The 26,047-nt window shown below is 39.3% G+C and overlaps 2 protein-coding genes across 6 annotated transcripts in view; one reads left to right on the top strand and one right to left on the bottom strand.

Moving 5' to 3' along the window:
- Nucleotides 1–83: 83 nt before the first annotated feature.
- On the top strand, nucleotides 84–12,092 carry aasdh (aminoadipate-semialdehyde dehydrogenase). Of its 5 annotated transcripts, none has more exons than XR_006924080.1 (14): nucleotides 84–424; nucleotides 1,168–1,288; nucleotides 2,150–2,463; nucleotides 3,166–3,358; nucleotides 5,049–5,290; nucleotides 5,397–5,503; nucleotides 6,107–6,285; nucleotides 6,443–6,731; nucleotides 7,373–7,491; nucleotides 8,047–8,878; nucleotides 9,545–9,708; nucleotides 9,844–9,969; nucleotides 10,656–10,782; nucleotides 11,390–11,405. XR_006924080.1 is itself a non-coding variant. In XM_046836665.1 (14 exons), the coding sequence occupies exons 1-14, from the start codon at nucleotides 132–134 to the stop codon at nucleotides 11,849–11,851; spliced, it is 2,952 nt and encodes a 983-aa protein (XP_046692621.1). In that variant the 5' UTR covers nucleotides 84–131; the 3' UTR covers nucleotides 11,852–12,092. The 5 variants fall into 5 exon arrangements, 4 of the variants coding, with proteins under 4 accessions (XP_046692621.1, XP_046692618.1, XP_046692617.1 ...); XM_046836665.1 differs by having other exon boundaries at nucleotides 8,668–8,878; nucleotides 10,651–10,782; nucleotides 11,390–12,092; XM_046836662.1 differs by having other exon boundaries at nucleotides 8,125–8,878; nucleotides 10,651–10,782; nucleotides 11,390–12,092.
- Nucleotides 12,082–26,047, bottom strand: part of cracd (capping protein inhibiting regulator of actin dynamics) — a 40,814-nt gene continuing 26,848 nt past the window's right edge. Inside the window, 10 exon segments of the mRNA XM_046836667.1 lie at nucleotides 12,082–13,619; nucleotides 13,726–13,885; nucleotides 15,769–15,959; nucleotides 16,103–17,899; nucleotides 17,902–17,962; nucleotides 17,965–18,444; nucleotides 19,040–19,252; nucleotides 21,772–21,933; nucleotides 22,405–22,537; nucleotides 23,245–23,413. Of these exon segments, the coding sequence (XP_046692623.1) occupies nucleotides 13,459–13,619; nucleotides 13,726–13,885; nucleotides 15,769–15,959; nucleotides 16,103–17,899; nucleotides 17,902–17,962; nucleotides 17,965–18,444; nucleotides 19,040–19,252; nucleotides 21,772–21,933; nucleotides 22,405–22,537; nucleotides 23,245–23,413 (3,527 nt within the window). The 3' untranslated portion in view covers nucleotides 12,082–13,458.

Genomic DNA, 26,047 nt, shown 5'->3' with positions numbered 1-26,047 from the left:
GAAGCAGTTTAACATCAACCGCTGAACATTTTTCAAATTTCCCCTCGGTGTATCATAGTCTGTCCCGATTGGCTGACCGGACGACACGGCACCACTACGTCATTTTCGCGCGACGCAGTGGGTGCACGTTCATGTCCTGGGTTCCTGCTGTAAATAGAACAGATCTGATATCGCTGGATGAAAAGAGCAGCGTGATCATGAAGACTTTGCACACGATGGTGCTCGAGGCTGCTGCCAATCACGGCGCTAAAACTGCTGCCGTTTTCGACACCGGCGCGGCGCCTGCCACCCGTCTGACCTATGATGAGCTTCTGGCTTTAGGAACCGAGCTCTGCAAACACCTGCAGGAAGCAGTAGGACAGAAAGAACAGGCTATCGGTGTGTTCTGCGATGTGAGCATCCTCCTTCCGGTCTGGATCTTTGGGTATGTACGTGTGTCTGATAGAATATATATAGACAAAAATGTTTAAAGCAGACACCTGCCAAGACGTGGTCTTTCTCCAGACTGTTGCTAAAAAGGTTGGAAGCACTGAATGATATCAATTGCATTTCAAGTTGATGTTTCAGCATGACACTGACCCTGTGCACATAACGAGCTCCATATAGCCAATGATGTGACCCAGTCCCACTACTGTACCCCAGATCACCTTCTTTAACGTTTTAGATTCAATCACTGTCTCTTCAATGAACAAAATTATGTAGACACCTGCTAAGACACTGTGGTCTTTCCGTAGACAGTTGCTGCAAAGATGTAAGCGCTGAATGGACCAAATTTATTTAATTTTTCTACATTGAAAGGTCATGTTCTTGCATGACAAGTCCTCTGTGCTCAAATCGAGCTCCATATAGACGTGGTGTGACCTCAATCCAACGACTGAACCCCAGATCTTTTTACCAAACACCTCACAAATGCTCTTGACTGAATGATCACACATGCTTTACAAATCTATAAAGTGCTCCCCCAGATGTGTGAAGCTTTGAAAAGCAAGAAACAGGAACGAAATTTGGAATATGGTGTTCAACAAGCACACATTAATGTGATTGGTCAGGTGTTTACATACTTTTTGTCATATAGTAGAGGTTTAAAACAACAGCAATACTGACCTGTGTTTCCTTGTTGCATCCATATCACATTATTGATATAGTCACTGTCATTTCACTGGTCAGTGTCCTGCAGGTGCCTTCTGCATATGTTCCTCTGGATCCAGTCTCACCGCCTGGGCTTACCATGAGAATAATGGACAGATGTCATTTGAAGTTCTGCTTGATACAGAGCAATTTGCTGCAGGTACCCAGTCTCTTTTTAGACATATGATTTCACAGTGCATTTGGAAGCATAATTAACTACATGGAAACTACCATGAAATGTATTTAGAGTGATTTCCTTTTACATGCAATTCATTTCAATGAAATCTAAATGGATTATCAATTATACGCCTTTGTGTGCTTTAAAACAATTAACAAACTTCTGCATTCAAAATGTACACTCTCTCATTGAATAATAGGGATCAACGTTTTTTATGACATCATTCTGCATTTTAGGTTTTCATGAGAGCTTTTCATTCTCTCTAATCGAACGCTCCGTAGAAACTGAAGCGTCCCACTGTTAACATATAAAACACTTGATTGTATACTATTGAGTATAAAAATGGGGAGGTACCACATTTCTGTTACAGTAAATGTAATTATGACACATTAAATAATGGTTTCAAGGTCCTTCATTGGGACTTTATATAAACCATCATCACTTCTATTAAAGTGGACTGAAAGAGAGCGATCTCTAAAGCTCTCAGTGCTTTTGGTGTTCAGGATACAGTTGGACATGAAAAGGGACTTGGTGCTTATTTTTGGGAGGTTTTTCGTTTTTATGACCTCTCAGTTCTCGCTGCAACTCCTTTACTGTAGTGTAATAGCTGTGTTGTGTATTATGGATTAGCTCATCATTTATATAATGCTATCAAATGCTAAACTTTGGACAAGATGCAACAAAAACATGTACTGTAGCTTATGTGAGTGCTTAATATAGACAAAATACATGTATTGGATATTGGACATTGGGTAAAACATTCAAATAAAAGTTAGATCAACACTCTTATGTAATGTTTTTAATGTCCACAATTTTAAGGCTTTTCTTCCTTTTTTTTTTTAGCAATTCCAAAGTGCCTTCTCTGATTTTCTGTCATTTGAAGTGTCTGCAGTCTTGTCAGCCCATGAGCTTACTTTAGTAAAGCTTGACAAAAATACCAGGATGTCGTCTGAAGCAAGTGCAGGACAGCCGTCGGAAGATAACCGGACATTAAATTCAGAGCAAGAGGAAAAGCTGAATCCCGGTGCTGACGATCTCGGAAAGGAACACCGGGCAGCAGAGTTGGCGTACGTTCTGCACACATCTGGAACGACAGGGATTCCTAAAATAGTTAAAGTTCCACACAAGTGCATTGTGCCTAATATATTACATCTCAGGTGAGTTTGCTTTGCTTTGTATTTAACATCTTCTAGAACAAGTGGAGAGATTTTTATATAGAAATTCACATCACTACCAAGAAAAAAAAGATTTATAAGTATGCACGTTAGTCAATAACTATTAGAGATTGACCGGGTGGATTTTATTGATAACCATTGCTAGTTGGATTGAACTATGTACTGAACTTTTATCACAGAACCAAAAATAAATGTAATTTGAATGCTCTGGACATTGTGTAGACATTAAAAGATGGGCATTTTAAGCATGACTGTTTTAATTTATGTGAAACGATAACGCTTTAAAGTAAGATTCCCTTTGTAACATTAACTAAAGTTAAATTATTGTATATTGGTTTTTTTTGGCCAGTTAATGAGGTACAGCATGCAGTATCACGTGTCAAAACAAAGCACGTGGCTTCAGTGATTCGCCTCTAGAGGCTGCTCTCGTACTGTATAAAGAGAGCAGACCTTCTCAGCTGCTCCAGTGCAGATGCAACCCGGAAAAACTATCGGTATGGATTTATGCCGATAGCGAACAGTTCAAGCAATCAACCATCGGGGCAAATTAATCGGCAAAGCTGATGAATCGGTCGACCTCTGCGAATTATATGTTTTGTTAGGGACTTTTAGTGTTTAATCTGATCTTAAAGCTTGTAAAAATGTACAATGAGCAATGATCTGCTTAAATTATGATTTCTTCAGCTCTTTATTTCAGATGACACCAGACGATGTCGTGTTTCTCGCATCACCTTTAACCTTTGACCCCTCAGTGGTGGAGATGTTTCTGGCCCTGTCTTCTGGAGCTTGTCTACTGATGGTTCCCACCGCTGTCAGAAGGATGCCCGCTAGACTAGCCAATGTGTTGTTTAGAAGAAACTCCACCACTATTTTACAGGTAAATGCCCACAAGGAATGGATAAGTGGCCAATTAAAATAAAACACCTCAGTTGATCTCTCCAAAGATTTATTTTCTATTCCAGGATTGATTGCGTGCCCACTGATGTCAATACACATGTGATATATTTCCCTTCAACTTCTAAACTTCATGTGGTGCACTTAATAGTTGAAATCTTTACACACAAAAACACTTCATTGGAAATGTAGTAAAGTTTACAGACAGCTTCACATGTTATTTAAGAGACACAATTAATTTCCTCAACACCACCAATGGATGTGAAATAAAGCAACTAAAGATGCAGTTGTTGAATAATGTAGAATTTCAGCTTTATATAACGAGGTTTAACAAAAATACTGCATTATACCTTTTTTAATTACAGGTATTACTGCAGAGTGATTGCTCTTTACCTCCTTTTTTCCATGGAGGATTAAGGAGATTAAGGGCATGGCATTGATTTCATGTACTGAATTTAAATTTGGTAGTTGTTCATGTGAATTCTCACAACGCAGTGCAAAAAGCATGTAATTAAAGGAGGCTGTATTCAAAAAAATTAAATAAAAAAAATAGACCTATTGGAGAGATAAAAGAAATGAGGAATAGGAAAATGATTAGATAATTATTTTCCTTGGTGAAGGAATCTATCCAAGTCAGGAATCTGGAGGCATACTATTTTTAAATTCTACAGTGAAGATGCATTTGTGCATGTGAATAGAGAGGGTTTATCTCAAGATGAAACCACTGGTAACACTAAAGAACAGAAGTTTTTGCAAGATAACATCTAACAAAGTGTCACCAGTTTTGGAACAAGTTAGTTTGAAAAAAGGAAACCAAGATTAAATTGGAGCTGAATCATATGAAGAAAGCATATGGAGAAGAATAGGAAGGGCTTATGATCCAAATCTTACCACATCATATGTTAAACATAGAGGCAGCGTATTAGCATGGGCATTGACCTTTTATTACAATACCATTATCATTATTGCGAGATGTTATAAAAAAAAAAGTTTTGAAAGTAGTTTTGTAACTGGACAAATCTGCCACAGAGACGTTTGACATGATTTGGTAAGTCTTACAGCGATGCTGTAACAAGTCGTCTGAGGTGTTTTGAATATCATGTGTGCTTCAAGAGCGGAAGAAAATAACTGAAAGACAACAAGAGATCAGGAAGACCTTTAACGAGCTTAACCCCCAAATATCTTGGAAACAACCCTGAGACAAAGAAACAGTCTTCACAGTCATCTCCATCTTTGCACATCATCTCCATGACCTAAAAATGCAAGGCAGGTCCGCAGCTCGACCAATTGCATGCTCTTCATTCAATTCAATGCTTTTTCGACATTCGCTGCAATGTGTATCGAGGGGCCAGACCATCAATAGTGAGTTCCTCTGCCAGGTTTTAAGGCATCTGAGGGAGGGCATTCGGTGAAAGAGACAGAGCTAGGTGCAGAGCTGATCTCAAAAATATTTATATGACCTCAATTCTTTTTTTTGTATTATTATTGTTGCTCTGTTTAAAAATGGTCTATTATTAATAGGCTGTGTAGTAATGTTTACAACATTAGCGCTATAATTTTTATCTTGCTCTCTTGACATTATTGACAGACTCGTTTTTTTCAACGGTTAATCATTTTGAAACACAACTGGATTTACACGATTAAATTCTCATTTCGTTTTGTTTGGTGATCAGGCCACCCCGACTCTGCTGAGGCGCTTTGGGGAACGTGTCCTACAGGAGGAGGTACTCAGTGCAGGCTCCTTATTGCGAGTGTTGGCTTTGGGAGGAGAAGTGTGTCCATCGCTATTTGTACTCAATAGCTGGAAGCAAGCGGGTAACAAGACAGAAATTTATAATCTCTACGGTACCACGGAGGTTTCTTGCTGGGCGTGTTACTACAAAATCCCAGACGATCTCCTCTCCTCTGAGCATATGTGAGTAATTCATGTGAATTCTGACATTTATTAAATAAGCGTGAGCAGATTGAATTGTTACACAAGCAGAAACCTAAGTGAATTGCATCGTTGTGTTGTATAAAAGGGAGCGAGGGTCTGTGCCTCTGGGGGAATCGCTCATGGACACTACTGTGGAAGTGAGAGATGAGAATGGACAACTGGTCACTGAAGGAGAGGGACAGGTCTTCATAGGTAATAATAATAACGATAATAATAGCTGGTAAAATAATTTGGTCTTTCTAACACATAACTGGTCAATCATTTTATTTTGTTGTCACATGCTTTCACATGCTACATAATTGTCTGTTTAATGGATTGGGGTATTTTATGATTTTTTTTTTTGTAAGAAAGAAAAGTATGAGTTGAAAGTATATAAATGTAAATGGGCAACATCTGACATGGATCATACAGCAGACCACATATATACTTGTGATCATCTTTAAAAGTTGTTGAATACTATTTTATATACTCAAGTGCTAAAAATGTGTACAGTTATTTTTTTTATGTCTCTGCTACTGTTTTTGGCTTTATATAGAATTATTATTGTAAGCAGCAGATGAAATGATTTAATTTGCTACTGTTCAGCAAGGTCAAATGTCTTTTTATATCAATTTTTTTTGTTATCTTTATTTTAGTTCAAAGTAAATTTCAAGGGTATTTCAGGTATACAGTTTGGCAAAATGAAGAATTATGCAAGTTGACAGAAAAACACCTTTGAATTCTAATTGTTTTACCTGCCTATGACTCTCTTCTTCGCTTTTACTCATCACCACTCATTCATAAACTGTATTGTAGGTGGTCAGGAGAGGGTATGCTTGCTAGATGATGAGACAGTGACGACTACCGGCAAAAGAGTGATGCGTGCTACAGGAGACTGGGTGCAGGTGCAGAACTCGCACCTCTATTACTTGGGTAGGAAGGACCGCCTGGTCAAACGGCATGGTCAAGTCCTACACCTGGATGCCTTACAACAGGTAGTTGTGTCTTCCATTATGCAGCTTACATGGGTTAGTGATGCTAAGAACATCTCTGTATATACTACAGATTCTGAGCTTCCCTGGAAAGTTTCCATCATTTCTGTCTGATCTTCTGGTTGTGTTTTGTCTTGTTTGTCCTATCTGGCTCTGCCAGGCCATGGAAAGTTTGCCTCAGGTAGAAGCTGGTGTGGTGGGTCTGCATGAGAGCAATCGATTGCTTGCTTTTGTGGTGCCCACAGTTGGCACCAGACCCACATCTTCAGAACACAATGGCAACCAAGAACAACACGTTCCACTCAGCTCCTCTAAAGACTCCGAGGACTTGTGTGTTTCCTCCAGAGCTCTGGAGAGAGAAGTGCTTCAAGGACTGTCTCAGCTTGTGCCCAGTCATAGCATTCCAGATACTGTATTACTGATTCCTGCCCTGCCACTCACTAATCATGGTACGTTGTGATTTCTTTCCTTGTGTTATCAGAAATCAGCAGTCCCAAATTAGAGGTCGAACGATAGTGGATTTTACAAATATTGATAGCTAGGTTGGATCGTACTTGCCCATAATCGAATAATCAACCGTTTTTAAAATGGATACTGGATAAAAAAAAACTACAACACTTCATGTAAAATAGTACTGAACTTTGTTACAAAAAAAAATTCCAAATACAGTACTTATTCATGAAAATGTTAATAAATATTGAGGTAAATAATTGACATGCATGTAAAATGAAACAAAAAAATAACACTTCAAACAAATGAAAACCGTTACACCCAAAAAGAAAAAACTTCTAAATTGCATGTAGGATCAGTGATTCGCCTATAGAGTCTGCTCTTGTACTGTATGACACAAGCCGGAAAAACTATCGGTATGGATTTTTGCAGATAGCTGATAGTTCCAGCAATCGACTATCGGTGCAATTTTACTGGCAAACCAATTAATTGGTCGACCTCTAGTCCTGAACATGCATTACAGGAAAGAAAGCATGACCCCTTACAACTTGTAAAAAGTTGTGACTTTGTTCCAGTGTTGTATCGATCCTCAATAATCCTCAGTATCATTTCTCTCTCTTACCTGTTTATAATTCAATAGGGAAAGTGGCCATGGAGAAGTTAATGAGGATGTATGAGGGACACAAAGAGGGTAGTGGAAAGTACACTATCTTGGGAGACACAGACATCCTGAGAGAAAGACTACAGGCAGCATGGAAGGTGATTTACAAGACTTTCAATAATGAAGATTTCCTCAATGGCATTGGCTTTGTTTTGCTCACAGCAACACACAAACATTATCGGCCCCCAAACCTATATAGTGCATCAAAATAAAGTATAGTTGTGCTGCATCTGCCATTATCTTTTCAAATCTCTTCACAAACCAGTCACCATAAGACACACCCCTACCTACCTAACACATATCACATAATCACAAACCTATCAGACCAGTAACCGATTCCCAGCTATTTGTTTTGAGTTTATGATGTAAATGATGTGTCTGAGCAGGCAGAATACACAGGGCTGGTACAAGTCCATACAGCTGATACTGTACAACTATACTGATCAGTCTAATGACTTGTATTGATTCACACTATAGGTTGACTGATTCATACCAATAGTTTTTCCGGGTTGTGTTATACAGTTTGAGAGCGGCCTCTAGAGGCCTGCTCAATAATCAGAAGCTGTTTGTGTCATTGATATGATTAATACAGATTAAACTTGCACATTATGACATATGTATGACAAAAAACAGTGTGTGTGTTTGTGTGTTAGCAATGTCTAGGTCTTTGTGACGACAGATACATTGGAGACGATGCACACTTCATGTTAAGTGGTGGGGATTCTCTGCAGGCACTTCGACTTTTTGATTACATCACTGCTACTATAGAAACAGCGTCCTCTGGTCTTCTGGAGGTCATCCTCGATGGCTCATTTTCTGACCTACTGAAACACATCACAGCAACCTCCGAGAATCCTTTAAAGACATCAGGCAAGAGACAACCTCAAGATTCTGCATACGATGCTATTTCTAAGAGGTCCCGCACAGACGTGGACCCTGAATCTGAATTTGACCCTGATAGGATTTTGCCACCTGAGAGGAGCAGTGTGAGATTTGTGGTAGTGCGTAAAGCTGGAAATGTTGTATTTTGGGATTATTTTCCAAACCGAGGGCAAAACCTTGCAGATCCGAAAGGAGCCAGCGACAAAAAGGACAAGATGCAAGAGAGCTATCCGAGTGCAGAACTTGTCTCATTATTTATAAACAAAGAAGCCATAAACAGTTCCATCACTGACATTAACAGAGATATTCCATTTGGAGATGGTCAAAGTCTGAAGTGTAATGCAGGAAGTGGTGATACTTCACAAGAAAACCACCAACCCCTATGCCTGCAGGTCTGCTGGAGTTCGGACACGGGTAGATGTGTGGATGCTTCACCGGTGCTGTTGGTTGGTCTTGAGCGAGACATGGTGTTTATTGGCTCTCACTCGCACAGACTGCAGGCTCTGGACCTGAGAAACGGAGAGGTGGTGTGGGAGCGTGTACTAGGGGACCGACTGGAATCTTCTGCTGCTGTTACTCAATGTGGTACACTGGTGGCACTAGGTTAGTAATGCAAAACGCAAGGCTTTTCGGTCTATTACTTTGTACGAGGGGTCAAACCGGGACTTTTTTTTATAAAAGAAAAGAATGAATTTTAAGGAGTGGATACTGCATTTATTTTCCAACATACTCCCCTGCTGCATTTATCCCAGTGTTTAACTAAAACCCAAAAAGATTCAGCATAGAAAGATTTGTCAGTACAGCCACTTTTGAAACATTTACACCATTCAAATGTCTCACTGCGGCTGAGGGTCTCATTTCCGTACTGAGCTTGAAGTCTTCTGTAGATATTCGCAGGTTTTACGCTGTCGTTCACAAGGAAATTCATCACCACACTCTGTTCCATGCATGCACTAACACTGTTGTCTGCCATCTTGATTATCAGTCTCCGGACAGGCCCGCGACATGTGCGCTGCTTATCTGTAACAGGGCACCTAATACATTTTAATGCACATAATAAATCATTGGTTAGATCTAAATCTTTATATTGAATTAAAAAATTTATCAAATAAAGTATGGTCTTTGTCAGTGTGAAACATGTTTTAGTAACAACCACAATTTGGTATCTGTATTTATACTGAAGCATATTTATAGGGGTGTTTTTCCCCCCCATTTTGTTGAATTTTGTTGATTTCTTAATTAGGTTTTTATCGGAACCTCTGTTCTCAGGGTGTTATGATAGGCAGGTGTATTTTCTAAGCGTGGACTCTGGGGAGACATGCTGGGTGTTTAAGACGGAAGATTCAGTGAAGAGTTCTCCTGTTGTTGACCCTCACACTGGCCTGGTTATCGTTGGTTCCCACGATGGACATGTCTACGCATTAGAACCCCTGGTAAAGATTTCTATCATCTATTTAAAACCTGTTACATTTAAGTAAATATTAATGTTTTGAAATACCAATTGGTTTAATATAACGATGTACAATTAGTGATGGACATACCACTGTTTGTGTGTGTGTGTGTTTCAGGTAAAGCGATGCGTGTGGAAATACTATTGTGGAGGTGGTGCAGTGTTTTCTTCCCCCTGTGTCCACTCCTCTCCCAGGCGCCTATACACAGCCACACTAAGAGGGCAGCTACATTGTCTCAACCCGGTGATTATTTACCCTTCTTTCAAGACTATATGGACAAAAGTATTGTGACACCTGTCTTTTCCAGCCGTATGGGGGTCTTTTTTAAAAGTTGGATGCACACATGGATGAATTTGAATGCAGTAGCATGCGGTTTTCCCTGCAATTGAACTAGGAGACACAAACCTAGTCCAGCATGATAATGCTCCTGTGCACAAAACCAGCTTCATGAAGATATAGTATACATGGTTTGGAGTTGAAATCTTCTGCTATAGAGCTCTGATCTCAACCCTATTAAACACCTTTGGGATGAATGTGAACGCTGACTACACCCAAAGCCTTCTTATGTCACCTACATCAGTACCTGACAGTACTAACACCCTTGTGACTAAATGAACACAAATCTCCACAAGCACACTCCAAAATCTAACGGAACATCTTCCCAGAAGAGTGGAGATTATTATAACTGCAAATAGTTGTTAAATATGGAATGGGATGTTCAAAAGCGAATATATAAGAATCTTATGGTCAGGTGTTCACAAACATTTGTCTATAAAGTGTACATAAAGCAATTATGCAACTTACTTCTTACATATTTAAAAAAACAATTATGCTGATTTATTATGGGATGTATTAACTTGTTAAAATTTTGTCTCATTGCAGAAATCATATTTCTGATTTTATTTTTTTTATTTTTCTGTATAGGACAGTGGTGAACTCTTGTGGACATATTCCACTGATGTTCCATTTTTCTCCTCTCCTTCCTGTTCGGACTCCTGTGTCTGCATCGGTTCAGTGAATGGACACATCACTGCATTAACCCATGATGGAAATGTGGTAAGAAAAGATACAGGGAATGGGTTTAGTAAATGGGGGGGAAAAAGAGGCTGACGCTTGTCACATGAACACCGTTCAGGCATAACATTATGACCACCTGCCTAATATTGACTGGTCTCTGTTGTGCATTATGACACCTTTTTATCAGAACCAGCATTAACTTCTCCAGCAATTTGAGCTACAGGAGCTCGTCCGTTGGATGGTCCAGCCACACGGGCCAGCCTTCGCTCCACACATGCATCAATGTCGCTGGGTCACAACCGTTCTTTCCTTGGACCACTTACAAGAGCTGCAGTCCAGCCTTCACAATTTGGCCCTCGTCAAACTCGCTCAAATCCTTACAGTTGCCCATTTTTCCTGCTTTTTACACGTCAACTTTGGGGACACAATGTTCACTTGTCGCCTAATAAATATCACCCACAAACAGGTGCTCATAATGTCATAATGTTATGCCTGTTATGCCACTCAATAAATATAAAAACAATTTCAAAAGAGTATAGAAAGGTTATTATATGCCTCATTATACTTGAGTTTTGTTTTGGTAGTCTGGACAGAGTCTATGAAGATGACATTTTTTTTAAAACCTATTCATCCATTTTTTTTGTAGTTATGGAATTTTCTCACCAGTGGACCCGTCTTCTCGTCACCATGCCTGGCCTCACTGCCACCTTCAACCAATCAGAGAACAGAATCTGTAGCATCTGAGTGTTGCACTGTTGCTTGTCAAGCTGTATTTTGTGGGTCCCATGACAGCACCGTATACTGCATCAATTCCGCTAATGGAGCTTTACTGTGGCGCTTTCAAACCACAGGCAAAGTGTATTCCAGTCCATTTGTTTTTGATGGTGCTCCCTGGGGCATAAAAACCCTGGTGGCCATAGCTTCAACTGATGGAACACTGTGGATATTAGATGGGGAACGGGGAACTCTGGAAACCTCATTCTTCTTACCCGGAGAGCTGTTTTCCTCTCCTGTCGTGTGGGGCCGCACTGTAGTCGTGGGATGTCGGAACAACTACGTGTACTGCATGGAACTCACTGGCAGGAAGGAATATCTAAAGCATCTTTAAGTACAGTGTATTCAATGTTTTTACTTGGTGTAAATATGTATATAATGCGTAAAATAGTCAAAAATTATAGTAACACGTTATCCTTATGTCCTGTATTAAGTTCAGTGGATGTTTTTAAATAATAATATATTGTGAAATTTTTTCCTGTAGCAGGAAACGTACAACTTTCTGTTTTCAATTGTTTTATCACGAGAACTTTTGTAGATGGTGAAAATAAAAAGAGTGCGCCATTACCAACAAACCGCTTTTATTTCAATGTTACATACAACAGCGTTTTGACACTACACGATTGCACACGACCAAATTAAAAACGAAGCGACAGATCTGTAAAGGAACACAGTGCAGTTCAGTCCACCTCTGTACATAGATACCTACATACATTACATACAAAATCGTTACGTTAAGGAGAGGGGCTTGGTGTTTCTAATTGTTACTTCCAAGCTTTTTTTTTATTTCTGAGAATAAGGGCATTGGTTAATCCCCCACCAAGCAGGATGTTTTTTTTTTTAAGCACTGATTTCCCACTGACTTGTTTTGTAATGTCTAATACAAGAAGAGCTAAGACAAGCTATAGGATAACAGTGTCTCTATTACAGCAAGCAAGCAATCTGTGATCCAGACAGCTATTTCCAAAGAAACTGGAGGGCATAAACACTGCAAGAAGCAGGTAGCTGAGTAACAATCGGTGAACGGATTTCCGTGGGGATGGATTCAATATGGTGGAAGCGTCGTTAAGAACATTTACTGTGTAAGTTATTTACATAAGTAAACACAGTGACTGTCATCGGTAAGTTAATGTATCAGTGACCGCTTTAATTGACAGCAGTCATTTGTCACACAGTGAAAATCTTGGCTGAAAAAGCAAAAGTTAATATTCCCACACCCCAAATCTTTTTTTTGTTAAAGAATATGTCCATATATGTCAATATGTGTTCAGGCAATTTGATGTTTGTTGTTGTTTTGACTAGTGTCTAGACTAAAAAAGAAAATACAAAAACAGTAACCAGTTCTGAAGTTCTCATGCAGATCAGGGGTGAAGTGAGTAAGTTCTGTAAACACCTACTGTGCAACGGAGTTCTGTAAGATTTCTAGATGTGTTCTAGTAAGATTTCATCGTATACTACGCATGCCTCATATATTCGGACAAATGGTTTGCTAGCTATATATCTGCTGGGTTTAGATCTCCCTGGTTCTGACTTGATTTTTTTTTAATTCAATGCAAAAAATACAAAGTAAAAACAATCCTCAAGTTAGATTGAAAACTTTGCTTCGCTTTTCATATCTGTCCCTCGAATCCTAAATTGAATTTCGGACAACGGTACATTTGAACACGTCGTTCTGGACCATTTTACATACTGTTACAAGTGTGTTGATCTTTTACTTATGGTTAATCCGTGCTTCTTGCTACCTGTGCGGTGAGGTGAAAATGGCACCACAAAAAAAACAAATGAGAAGTGTTGGGTAATAAATATGGTATTTTTTGAAAGGTCACAAGAATGGTGAAATGCCCTGTAAATGACACAGCTGAATAGAAGCTTGATTCCCTTCTCTCTTTTTTTTTTTTTTTTTTCTTCTTTTGGTTTGTTAAAATAGTCAAAAGTAGCATATCACTTGATGATCTGTGGACAGTCACTCCAGGCTTTGGCCTTACGCTTGGCAAGAGCAAGCCATGCTGGTTCAGTGGAAACCTGTGGAGTGTCACTCGGTGGGAAGCGCTTTGTTATATCCTTTGCTGCTGGGGGTGATGGGGTTGAGTCCGCTATCTCAACTGAGAAAAAAGACCAACAATAGACCAATGTTAATGATTTAGCTTTTTTTTTCTTCAATTAAATTTCACTTTGCCCTGGACGTCAAAAAAAAAAAAAAAACTGCACCTGTAACAGAAGTGGGCAGGGTGTTGGCTTTCTTTAAGTTGTCACGACGTTCAAAGCGAGTCAGTAAAGTGTCTGGTCTCTTGTTCTCCTCTGGAGTTTGTGCCTTAGGAGTACCGGAGTTTCCATTCCCCTTACCCTCTGTAGGACTCACTATTCCAGCCTGTAACACAAATCCTCAGATTTTTCCCATTCTGTTATACCCGTCAACATTCTTTGAGGTGCACATAACAGGATTATTCCCAGGTGCCAATCATTTTAAGCACATTTGGTGTTCTCAGGGGCAAAAAAATGTACACAGTGCAAAACCACCCAGCTGGGACAGTGATGAGAAATAACCAATTAGAGCCTTACAGGAAATTCATATGCTTTGATGGGTAGTAAATCCAATTTCTGTAATAGACACACCTATTTGTGTGGAAGAGCAAGAACAATATCAAAGACTAAGAATATTTCTTTGGTGTCAAGTGTTTTTCTTTATTTGGCAGCCAGTGGTGACATACATTGGATCCAAATTTAATATTTGCTATTTACTTTTTCCCTTCTTACCAGGGAAAGGATTATGACATTTCGTTATCTCTTTATCATGGCAATTGTTAGTGGGTGGGATTTATCAGGCAGCAAGTGAGCAGTTTGTCCTCAAAGTTGACGTGTTAAAAGCAGAAAAAATTGGCAAACATAAGGATTTGAGGGAATTTGTCGAGGGCCAAATTGTAATGGCTAGACGACTAGGTCAGAGCAACTCCAAAACTGCAGCCCTTGTGGGATGTTCCTGGTCTGCAGTGGTCAGTATCTTACAAAAATGCTCCAAGGGAGGAACAGTGGTGAACCGGCGACGGCGTCATGGGCAGCCGATGCTCATAGATGCACATGGGGAGGGAAGGCTGGGTGGTCCGATCCAACAGACGAGCTCCTATATCTTAAATTGCTGAAGAAGAGGTAATGTTAATGCTGGACGGGTCAGGACTGTTTTGGAAGCAAAAGGAGGACCATCACAATATTAGGCAGGCGGTTATAATGCTGGATTAGTGGCCATAAAGTTAGGCCTGGTCGGTGTATATATGAACATATCTAACAATGATAATATACAGTGGGGTAAATGATTATTTGATCCCCTGCTGATTTTGTTAGTTTACCCCTCATGAATGAACAGTCTAGAATTTTTATGGTAGATTTGTTTTAATAAATTTGTATTTGATTGAGTGAAATAAGTTTTTGATTCCCTACCATTCCAGCCTTGTGCAAGTCTACAATCTTGTCCCTGACGTCCTTCGACAGCTCTTTGGTCTTGCCCAAATCAGGGATCAGATACTTACTTCACTCGATCAAATACAAATTCATTTAAAACCTTTCTTTAAAAAATATTTTTTATTTATTTATTTTTTACTATTCTCTCTCTGTTAAAATAAATCTGCCATAAAAATTCTAGACTGTTCATTTCTGTGGGATCAAATAATTATTTTCCCCACTGTAGTTTAGAATAGGTTAAGAGTGTGCATAATATAATTTGTAATAATGGTGCAGAGGAGATTGAGAGCTCTGTTGGATCAATGCATTTAAAATTTTTGTCATTTTCTTTTTCAATTTTTTAATTGTTGTTATATTATGTAAAATATCAATATATTTTTTTACGTCATTTAATAGTGAAAACAACCTCAATGTAATTCCTTGTGGTTCACGTTATTGAAAAATAACCGCTCTTTTGCACTATATAGGACCAGTTGTCTTTGGACCAGAGAATCTTTACTGCCCTGTGATTCCCCATCCAAACCCTCGACCATCATTTTCTCTTATTTCATGTCAATAAACCCAAACTGCTGAGTCTCAAAGTCACATGATATGCAGCTCTCCCATTCTTTTTCTTAAGAAAATATATTTTTTTGAGAAGGCAGTGTTTTCCTGGGATCTCTGCAAGTAGTGTGCACACCTTTATATCCACCAAAAAGTCATGTAGGATAAAAAGGCATAACTTCTGAGATTTTAAAGGTAATTTTTCATTGTGTACTCTACATTACAGTATGTTTTTGTGCTAAAAGTGGTACTTACACTTTCTCTGTCCCTGGCTTGTTTCTCAGCCAGCTTTGCTTCTCTCTGGTTCTTCCTTTCCTCTCTGCTTTGCTGCTGTTCTCGAAATCCCTTCTGCTTCTGCAATGCCAGAGTGATCCATAATGGTCCTGTCTCTTTTTCCTGTGTCCGTGAGCTGTCCAAAGAATGCCTGCTCTGCAGTGAAGGTTTTTCTGTAAAGGACACAGAAGAGCAGTAACCGAGTCACACGAAGGAAGAACTTGATTGTCTTAACAATGTTCTTTATGGTGTTCGCATATATGATAAAGTGGCATATACAGTACTCTTCTGGTATTTAATGTGAGATTATACTTGCCTTTTCTTATGAGTTCAGCCCTCCGGTCTGTTTTCTCCCTCCATGGGATGCTAATGGATGGAAAAAAGGACTTCTTTTCTTTTGGCTCATCATCCCCCTGACCAGTTTTCTGACACTGCATGGATTCCGATGGCTCTGACTTTTGATCGGTACGCTCTTCAGAAGCTACAAATTCTGGCCCATGTGATCTTGGGGAGAGCATGTCCCCAGAAGTCTTTCTACTCGGTTTAGGTAGGGGAGAAGGTGGAGGTGTGGCGCCATCAGATGGTTTGTGAAATGTCGTTGGTTTCTGATAAATTGGGGGTTTAGAGTTGAGTCTGTCACATGCTGAAGAGGAAGCATTTCTACCAGACCTGGTGCGTGACTCTACACTCGGTACTCCTTGGAATTTGTTTCCACTCTCTCTAAGCGGAGTTATGACACTGGTCTTCTCAGAGATTGCAGAAGAGTCAGAGTGTTGGTCAGTAGATGTAAGGGGAACTGGTACTCCTTCAAAACTGTCCCCTGCACTATATCTTTTCTTCCTCTTCTCAGTAGATTGCTCGCTGTGAAAACGAAGGGAGTAGTTGGTCCTCCTTAGCTTGATACCAAATGGTGAGGGCCTCTCATCACCACATTGGTCTCTTGGTTCCCCATAATTCTTTGAGTTCTCTGGGTCCACTGGGCTCAGGAGTCCTGTTTCAGACATTGGAGATTTCAGGGATCCATGTGGCGAACTCGGGACCAGGAAGGAGGGGAGGTCTTTGGCAAACTTGCATTCTTCTGTACTGTCAGAGATACGAACAAACTTCCCTGCCTTATTTTGACCTTTGCTGGCAGTGGAAGGTGAACGAAGATGCTGGGTAGAAGCAGGTTCTGGAGATGGGAATTCCCCCTGACCTCCTTCTGGCTCTTCTTGATTGAAGACCTCAGAATTTCTATTTGAGTCAGGAAACTTTTTTCTGGCTGGAGTAATAGAAAACTTAGCACTTGCTGACATGGTCTTCCTGAGATTGGTGTGGGAGAATGGTGGCTCATTTATGTCTTCACTTTTTGTTCTGCTCTGCACCTCACTGTCTGGGGTGTCCTGGTATTTTGCATCTAACCCACCTTTAAAAATCTTGGATCGTATACTGGCCCACTCTGCCAGAACAGCAGCACTAGTCTGGTCTGCAGATAAAGAAGATTCGTTTAAAGATTTGGTTTTTCCGGATTTGCGATCGGGTGAGGTTTTGTTTTTCCCTGCTGGTGTCCCAAAAGCTTTTTTGTCCTCAGAGAGACCAAGCAGAGACTTACAGGCTGTGTCTTTTATCTGATCCAGGTTTACTGCCGTACCACACAGCTGCGCTCCAGTCACCAGTATAGCAGTGTGAGGAACATACAGGGATGAAGATAAAGTTGGTGAGTCAGGAAGTCCTGCAATGATTTCAGCAGCTGTTTCACCCTGCTGAGCAGGTACTGGGGTAACCGGCGTTAGATTGACCTTCTGAAATAGGATTTGCTTTTCACCCGAGGATACTTTGAAGGTGAAAGGTCTTTGCCTCTCTTCCATTTCCCTCCATCGTAGCTCCTCTGCTTTTCTCTTCCACTCTGGATCAGAGGATAAGGAATGCTCCTCAGCAGCTCTTATCTCTTCTTGATGCCTCTTTATTTTATCCTCCTCCTTCCTTTTCTTTTCATCAGTTAATCTTTTCATCTCAGCCTCCTCTTCCTCTTGTTGCATTCTTTGTTCCTCATAACGGCAAGCTTCTTCTTCTCTGCGCTGCTTTTCCTTTAACTCCCAAAGCCTTAGTTTTTCTGACTCTTCCTCCTCCTCTTTTGTTTCTGCTCGTCCAATTCTTTCATTCTCCTCTCCTCCTTCAGTCGAATGCGCTCCGCTATAAGTTCCTGCTCTCTTCTTTTTCCTCTGCTCTCCTTCTCTCCTCTTCTCTCTTTTGTCTCTCTTCTTCCTCACATCTCTTCCTTTCTTCCACCTCCCTCAAACACTGCTCATCTTCCCTCTTTCTCCTTTCATCCTCTTCCTTCCTTCGTTTCTCTTCACGCTGCCTTTGCTCCTCTTCCTCCCTTCGCTGGCATTCTTCCTGTTTTCTGCGCATCATCTGCTGTTCTAGTCTCAGTTCCTCAGCTCGTCTTTCTTCTTCTCTTTTTCTCATTTTCTCTTGGTCCTGGATTCTTTGGAACTCCAAACGCTCCTGTTCTCCTTCATGAAGTCTCTGCTTCTTTGACTTTTCAGGAAGCTCTTGATCGTCTCTGGTCCAGTGACTTCTTACATGCCCTTCTCTCCAAACACCGGTTTCTTCTCTAAAGGTCTGCACATCTGTCTCTTCTGGTAGAGCTGCTTCAATATCCACCTCCAGAAACTCCTAGAATTGAGCAAAAAAAGACATCACAAAAAAAACATTTGCCCTCACTGTTTGTGGAGGTTGTGGCCTCAAGGCTTTAGTGTACTCCTCACGCCTAGAGGTCATTTCCGGATTGAAAGTATATATATTACACTTTGTTTCCAAAAGTATTGGTCACCTGGTCAAAAGTATGGTATGTGATTTGTGAGCATTGCATTCCACATTTAGTCCCAATTTGCTCTTATACATCTCTCCAATCTTCTGGGAAGCTGTTCCACTAGATTTTGGACTGTGCTTATGGATATTTGTGTTCTGATTTTGTTTGTGATATATATATATATATATATATATATATATATATATATATATATATATATATATATATATATATATATATATATATATATATATATATATATATATATATATATATATATATATATATATATATATATATATATAGCAGGTATATGTGGCAGATGATGAAAATATTCAGTTATTAATTGCTAAACCTGGCCAATGGTGTGTCTTATGTGTTTTGATCTCTGCCTAAACCCTTTGTGTGCTAGATGTTCACAACTGTCCTCAGCTCGAATCAAAGAATTCTTTATCTTACCTGTGTGAATCTGCGATGCTTGCGTGACACTCGCTGGTTTTTGGGTTTGACAGACAGTTTATGTTTGGCAGCAGTGTTGTCCAAGCGTGGAGCAGACTGGGGAACAGCATCCAGGTTAATCGATTCAATCGTTCCAGGGGGGGGAGGCCGCTTTGTGCGTGGTGACTTCACAGGAGTCTTATATTGAACCACATCTTGGGTAGATGAAGAAACCTAGTTTTGAAAATGAGTTATTGGAATTCAAACTACTGAACTGTGACCATCACACCTATATATAGTATATTTTTATATCTCCTCAAGGGACAATACTATAGAAATCAAACCTGTATATATTTTACAGTAGTCAATATGTAGTTTGTACAGCAGTACAAATTTACTGTCCTCTGAAAATAACTCAAGATACAGCCATTATTGTCTAAATAACTGCCAACAAAAGTGAGTACACCCTAAGTGATAACAGTTGTAGGTAGTGTAACCATGCAAAGCCACATGTCCTATTCATCATGCTCATGTTTTTGTCTGCATACAAATTTGTGTATCTTGTATTAGAGCAGTTAAAATATGATGCTTTGAGTACAATTCTCTCATACTGACCACTGGATGTTCAACATGGAACCTCATGGTAAAGACTCTCTTAGTTTTTGAGAATTAGAATTGTTGCTCTCCACAAAGATGGCGTAGGCTTTTAGAAGATCACTCTAAACACACTGAAACTGATTACATCAAGAAGTCAAGTCCTTGTGCTGTGCACCAGGTGCAGAAGCTGATTAAAAAAAACAGACGCATGAGTGCTGCAGCATTGCTTTAGAGCTTGCAGAAGTGGAAGGTCCCCTTGTCAGTGCTCAGACCGTACGCCACACACTGCAACAAGAAAAAAGCCTCTTCTGAAGCGGGTTTACAACTGTTGAAGGTCAACAGTTGTAAACCCGCTTTAGAACACCTGTCATTTCAAGAGCATGAACTGCTGCAACCATGTCCTGTGTTCTGATTAACTTGTTTGGCTCAGATGGTGTCACGCATTTGTGGTGACGCCCTGGTCATAGGAAATAATGTCTTGCTTACAGTTAAGCAAGGTGGTCGTAATATCATGGTACTAATTCAATTCCCAGGAGGATTAAGGCACTGCTAGGTAACAATGGTGCTCACACAAAATATTGATACTTAGGGTGTACTCACTTTTGTTGCCAGTTATTTAGACAATAATCGCTGTATTTTGAGTTATTTTTCGAGGACAGTAAATCTGTACTGCCATACAGACTGCACATTGACTACTCTAAAATATATCCAAGTTTCTTTCCATTGAATTGTCCACTATCAAGCTGCCACTACTGGGCCCTTGAGCAAGGCCCCTAACACTCAACTTAATTGCCTGCCAAATGGCATAAATTTTAATGTAAACGTGTCTTTAGGACAATGTGTCTTTTAACAAAGCAAACTCCATGAATACATGGTTTAAGAGGGCTGAAGTGGAAGAACTTCAACCCCACTGAACACATTTGGCATCACCTGGAAAACCCACTGAATCTCTTTAAATCTCCTCAGCCACACTAGTAAATCTTGACGGTCAGGTGTCCACAAACCTTATATCATGTACTATAGTTCCTTTCAGTTAACAGTTATATACACCCTTTATCAATATCTGTCATTTGTGTTGTTCAAGACATAGGACATTTTTAGGGTACTTTTTCTAACCTTTTCCCTGGTTTCGAAGTCCGGTTTCTCTGGCTCCACTTGTGCTAGGACTTGTAGAGGACTTCTTTGTACCTCTTCCTCATCCGAGCTTCCTTCACCTCCTTCACTTTTTCGTAGTGAGGAAGGTTTCTGGCCAAACTTTATATTATGAGCTATCTGCCTCTGTCGGATTAAACACAGGGTAAAGAGTTATATGTTAAATGATATGTGGTGCAACATTACATCTAGATCTAATATGATTAGTAAAATTTGAATCAATTCTTTATAACAGCATGGCCTTTTGAGGCTCAGAGAGGTATCATTGCTGCTTCATAGTTCCATTGTCCTGGGTTCTGATTAACTTGTTTGGCTCAGATGGTGTCACGCATTTGTGGTGACGCCCTGGTCATAGGAAATAATGTCTTGCTTACAGTTAAGCAAGGTGGTCGTAATATCATGGTACTAATTCAATTCCCAGGAGGATTAAGGCACTGCTAGGTAACAATGGTGCTCACACAAAATATTGATACTTAGGGTGTACTCACTTTTGTTGCCAGTTATTTAGACAATAATCGCTGTATTTTGAGTTATTTTTCGAGGACAGTAAATCTGTACTGCCATACAGACTGCACATTGACTACTCTAAAATATATCCAAGTTTCTTTCCATTGAATTGTCCACTATCAAGCTGCCACTACTGGGCCCTTGAGCAAGGCCCCTAACACTCAACTTAATTGCCTGCCAAATGGCATAAATTTTAATGTAAACGTGTCTTTAGGACAATGTGTCTTTTAACAAAGCAAACTCCATGAATACATGGTTTAAGAGGGCTGAAGTGGAAGAACTTCAACCCCACTGAACACATTTGGCATCACCTGGAAAACCCACTGAATCTCTTTAAATCTCCTCAGCCACACTAGTAAATCTTGACGGTCAGGTGTCCACAAACCTTATATCATGTACTATAGTTCCTTTCAGTTAACAGTTATATACACCCTTTATCAATATCTGTCATTTGTGTTGTTCAAGACATAGGACATTTTTAGGGTACTTTTTCTAACCTTTTCCCTGGTTTCGAAGTCCGGTTTCTCTGGCTCCACTTGTGCTAGGACTTGTAGAGGACTTCTTTGTACCTCTTCCTCATCCGAGCTTCCTTCACCTCCTTCACTTTTTCGTAGTGAGGAAGGTTTCTGGCCAAACTTTATATTATGAGCTATCTGCCTCTGTCGGATTAAACACAGGGTAAAGAGTTATATGTTAAATGATATGTGGTGCAACATTACATCTAGATCTAATATGATTAGTAAAATTTGAATCAATTCTTTATAACAGCATGGCCTTTTGAGGCTCAGAGAGGTATCATTGCTGCTTCATAGTTCCATTGTCCTGGGTTAGATCCTGAGTTTGGGTTACTTTCTGTGCATATTCTCCCCATGTTCACATGCAGAACATGCAGGTAGGAGAATTAGCTATGCTAGGTGTAAATAGGTGTGTGATCCACCTCAAAGTCCGACCATGATAAAGTGGTTACAAACCTGTTAATAAAGACCCTCTGACAAATCAGATTTAAAAATGAAGAAAATCCCAGAATTTTAAGCTTTATAAAAGCCGATGTTTGTTTAAAACTGAAATACCCTCAGGGATCAGCACTTAATGTAAAGGTTAATAAGTTGTCCATTATTAGTTACACTTACTTGCAAGTTCCTGACTTTGTCTGAGACGTTCTCTTGAGACATGGTCAGTTCTGAGCACGACTTCTCTACAGAGTCCTCAGGGATGAAGATGCTCTCGTGTGAAAAAGCTCGAGACCCTAGGGGATTTAGTTCTCTATACACACACACACACACACACACACACACACACACACACACAAACACACGTAGTTTAGTATTCTAAGGTTTCTATAACAAAGCAAATTACAAAAAATAATTAACTATTTATGTTCTAGCTCGAATTTCACTTGTGAACATACACTATATTGACAAAAGTTTGTGGGCATCTGACCATGAGATTGGTGTTTATTGAACATTTACAACACATTTATTCCCAAATTGCTGTTATAATGACCTCCGCTCTTCTGGGAAGATGTTCCACTAGATTTTGGAGTTTACTTGTGGAGATTTGTGGTCATTTATTCACAAGGGCGGTAGTAAAGTCAGGTACTGATGTAGATGAGGCGAGGAGGCCTGGGGTGCATTCAGTATTCCAGTTTATACCAAAGGTGTGAAAATAAAGTTGAGGTCAGTGCTTTACAGTAGGCCAATCAAGATCTACCATTTAAACTCATAAAACCCATATCTCATAGCTCTGGCTAAAGCAAGCTGTAGATTTGTGCAAAGCGGCAGTGACGTTGTTAAAGGTTTGGGTATCCTAGCTCATGTGAAGGGAACATTTTCTGCTATCACATCCAAAGACATCCGTTACAACGGTCTGCCTCCAACTTTGTGGTAACAGTTTTTGTTCATTTAGTGTGTCTATTATTTAACAAAACATAAACGTATTTTTAAATTTCCAATAATTGCCAGATATATAACCTTAGATGCTGATTGGACTCCTCCAGGCCAGAGGCCACCCCATTGCTCACATCACCGGTGGAGTGGCTGGTTTTAAGTTTGGATTCCTCAAACCCACGCTCCGTCTCCCTCCTCCTTTTCCTCCCAAACAGGCGGCGAAACGGCTGGAATTTACCCGGCCGCCGCCGGTCTGCAAAAGAAAGCATATAGATTGTCGTATAAAAAAAGGACAATTTAGTTTCATGATTGTGAGAGAAGTATGAAGGCATGAATGTGTAAGTGACAGTTCTATTGATATTCACTCAATACTGAAACATCTGGTCTTTTTTCCTTAAACCAAAACAGAGAAGAAACAACAAAATGTATTTATGCAGACGGCGGTTCACAAAGAAGTTACACACAATACAGACTCAGACATTTAAGCATGAGCATCTTTTATATGCTCTCGTTTTACACTTGCATTCTGCATGTCATTTGTCTCATTGATTCACTCCTGTAACATACAAATATTTACATGTAATGTCGCCATTACTGTGATTTTATAACTTTTTTTATATTGTTTGCGCCCATTCAATATTATTATATAAGAACAATACTATAATGCTTGCTATACTATACTGCTTTCAAAGCTTGAATGTGTGAATAAATCCACCATACTTTAAACAAATACTCTTCAAATTTGGTTTCCTTCTCTACAACACAGCTGGTATAAATAAATTTGGGCACCATTCAGCTCAAAATACCAGATTTTCACAATTTAGCCAGTATGAACAGACATACGAGGCATCCCAACAGTCTGGAAATGTAGAACAAATGGATGTATAATTCATACAAACACTTACTTGATGTTACTTGATGTGAAAACAAGTAACATCATATAATTGTAAGATAATTATAACCATATAATTGTAAGATAATTATAACCATATAATTGTAAAACAATTATAATTCATCATATATTCATAATGAGTCATCATTTTACCTACAGTTGTTTATTGCCATTGCCTTTTTATTGCTTGACTCAGTCAGGATTGTCACCCTTTTTTTAATTTTTCTTTTTTTTAGTTTATTATTATTTTTATTTTTTTACATTTTCGATGAGGTTCAAGTCAGGGCTTTGTGATGGCCACTCCAATTCTTTGACTGTACTGTAGTATACTGTAATGTAAGTAGTATACTCCAAATACTATAATACAGAACTCACAAATATTCACACACATAGACAGTAACCAGAGCTCCAGATCGATCCAGGCAACATGAACCAGTGAGACAATTTGAATAGTGCTACTTGCAGCATGATGCTCCATGATGCCATATTTTATTCAAATAGACTTAATTAGGAAAATATCAGTATACGGAACTATGTAAATTTATATAATTGAGACATTTGATTCAAATTTGTCTGCCTGCACTTGCATCCATCTGGAACTGCATTAAATGACAGATTCAACAATTAAATGACAGATTGAAACAATTCAGCACTCAAAGTATGAAACTGAATATTAAAGTCCCGGTAATGCCAAAGAACACAATAAGCATTACTTTGTGATTGAGAATTATGAAGAGAAAGTGTCTGTGTGTTGTGAGAGTCTGACTAAATGGTGACCATTTTTGGAGGCCTCGGTGGCTGCTGGAATCCTTATATATACACTATGTTTATTATTTATACATGCACTATTAAACACTATATTCTGCTGTGAACAACAATAGAAAGTAGGGATTATTATACATTATTGCTTAAAACAGAAATGCACAGGCAAGGATCTGATCTATTGAAGTGAAAAGTATACAAGTATGTATGTGGTATGGAAACTTATACAGTCAAATTAATAAATATATGCAGTGTACACTATATTCAATTGCGATTATTTCTCTTTATGCATCGTGAGTATAAGTATAGAGAAGTTTAACACAAAGTATAGAAAGTGTAGAGGAAGTATAGAAAATATAATTAATTCTAGGGAATCAGAACCACCAGAACCAGAACCACCACTTCCTCCTTATATCTTAGTATGTATGTTAATGAAATCATGGACCCCCAAAAATCTGTTCATTTGCTCGCAAGGGTAAATTGTGGTGTCTCTTATTTCCTTGTTGTGTCTTAAGAGGTTTTGTATTTTTGGTTGCTGTATTATGTATAACAAGTACTACATTTTGTATAAATGGCAGACAAAGAAAATTACTGAAGCTGCAACACATGGCGAAATGGAGAAACCGCGTGTGAAAAACTAAGTACACCTTCACTGCCTTTCTGTCTGGAGCATTCAGGTGTGTATTAACATAACCAACAGTGATCACAGAGAAGCAATTGTTGCTGCTCATCAATCTAGAAAGGGTAATAAGGCCAATTTCAGACATTATAAAGTTTATAATTCCGCAGTGAGGAACATTTCTCACATGTGACAAACTTGCATCACAGTTGCCAATCTTCCCAGGCCTTGAAAGTTCATGACACAATGGCTGAAACAGAACACAATCAAGGTGTTGCAATGGCCTAATCAAATTACAGACCTCAACCTGACTGAAATGCTGTGGCAAGACTTTAAAAGAGCTGTGAATAAACAAATGCCCACAAACCTCAAGAACTGAAGCAACATTGTAAAAAAAAAAAAAAAAAGGACCAAAAGTCATATAAAATATTATTACCTTCAGTTATTGCTGATAACGGTGGTTCTACAAGTGATTATATCATGAGGTATACATAGTTTTTATACATGGCTTCTCCATTTTGGTTTGATTATTGTAAATAATGACAGTCTATTATGTCATGTGGTGTTGTTCAGCTGTGGTTGTATTTATCTACTTCTAAGACCTTCTAAGGACC

The sequence above is a fragment of the Silurus meridionalis genome, chromosome 23, assembly GCF_014805685.1.
Source record: "Silurus meridionalis isolate SWU-2019-XX chromosome 23, ASM1480568v1, whole genome shotgun sequence".
NCBI lineage: Eukaryota > Metazoa > Chordata > Actinopteri > Siluriformes > Siluridae > Silurus > Silurus meridionalis.
Note: the sequence above shows the minus strand (reverse complement) of the source record. Positions and strands in the feature narration are given on the sequence as shown.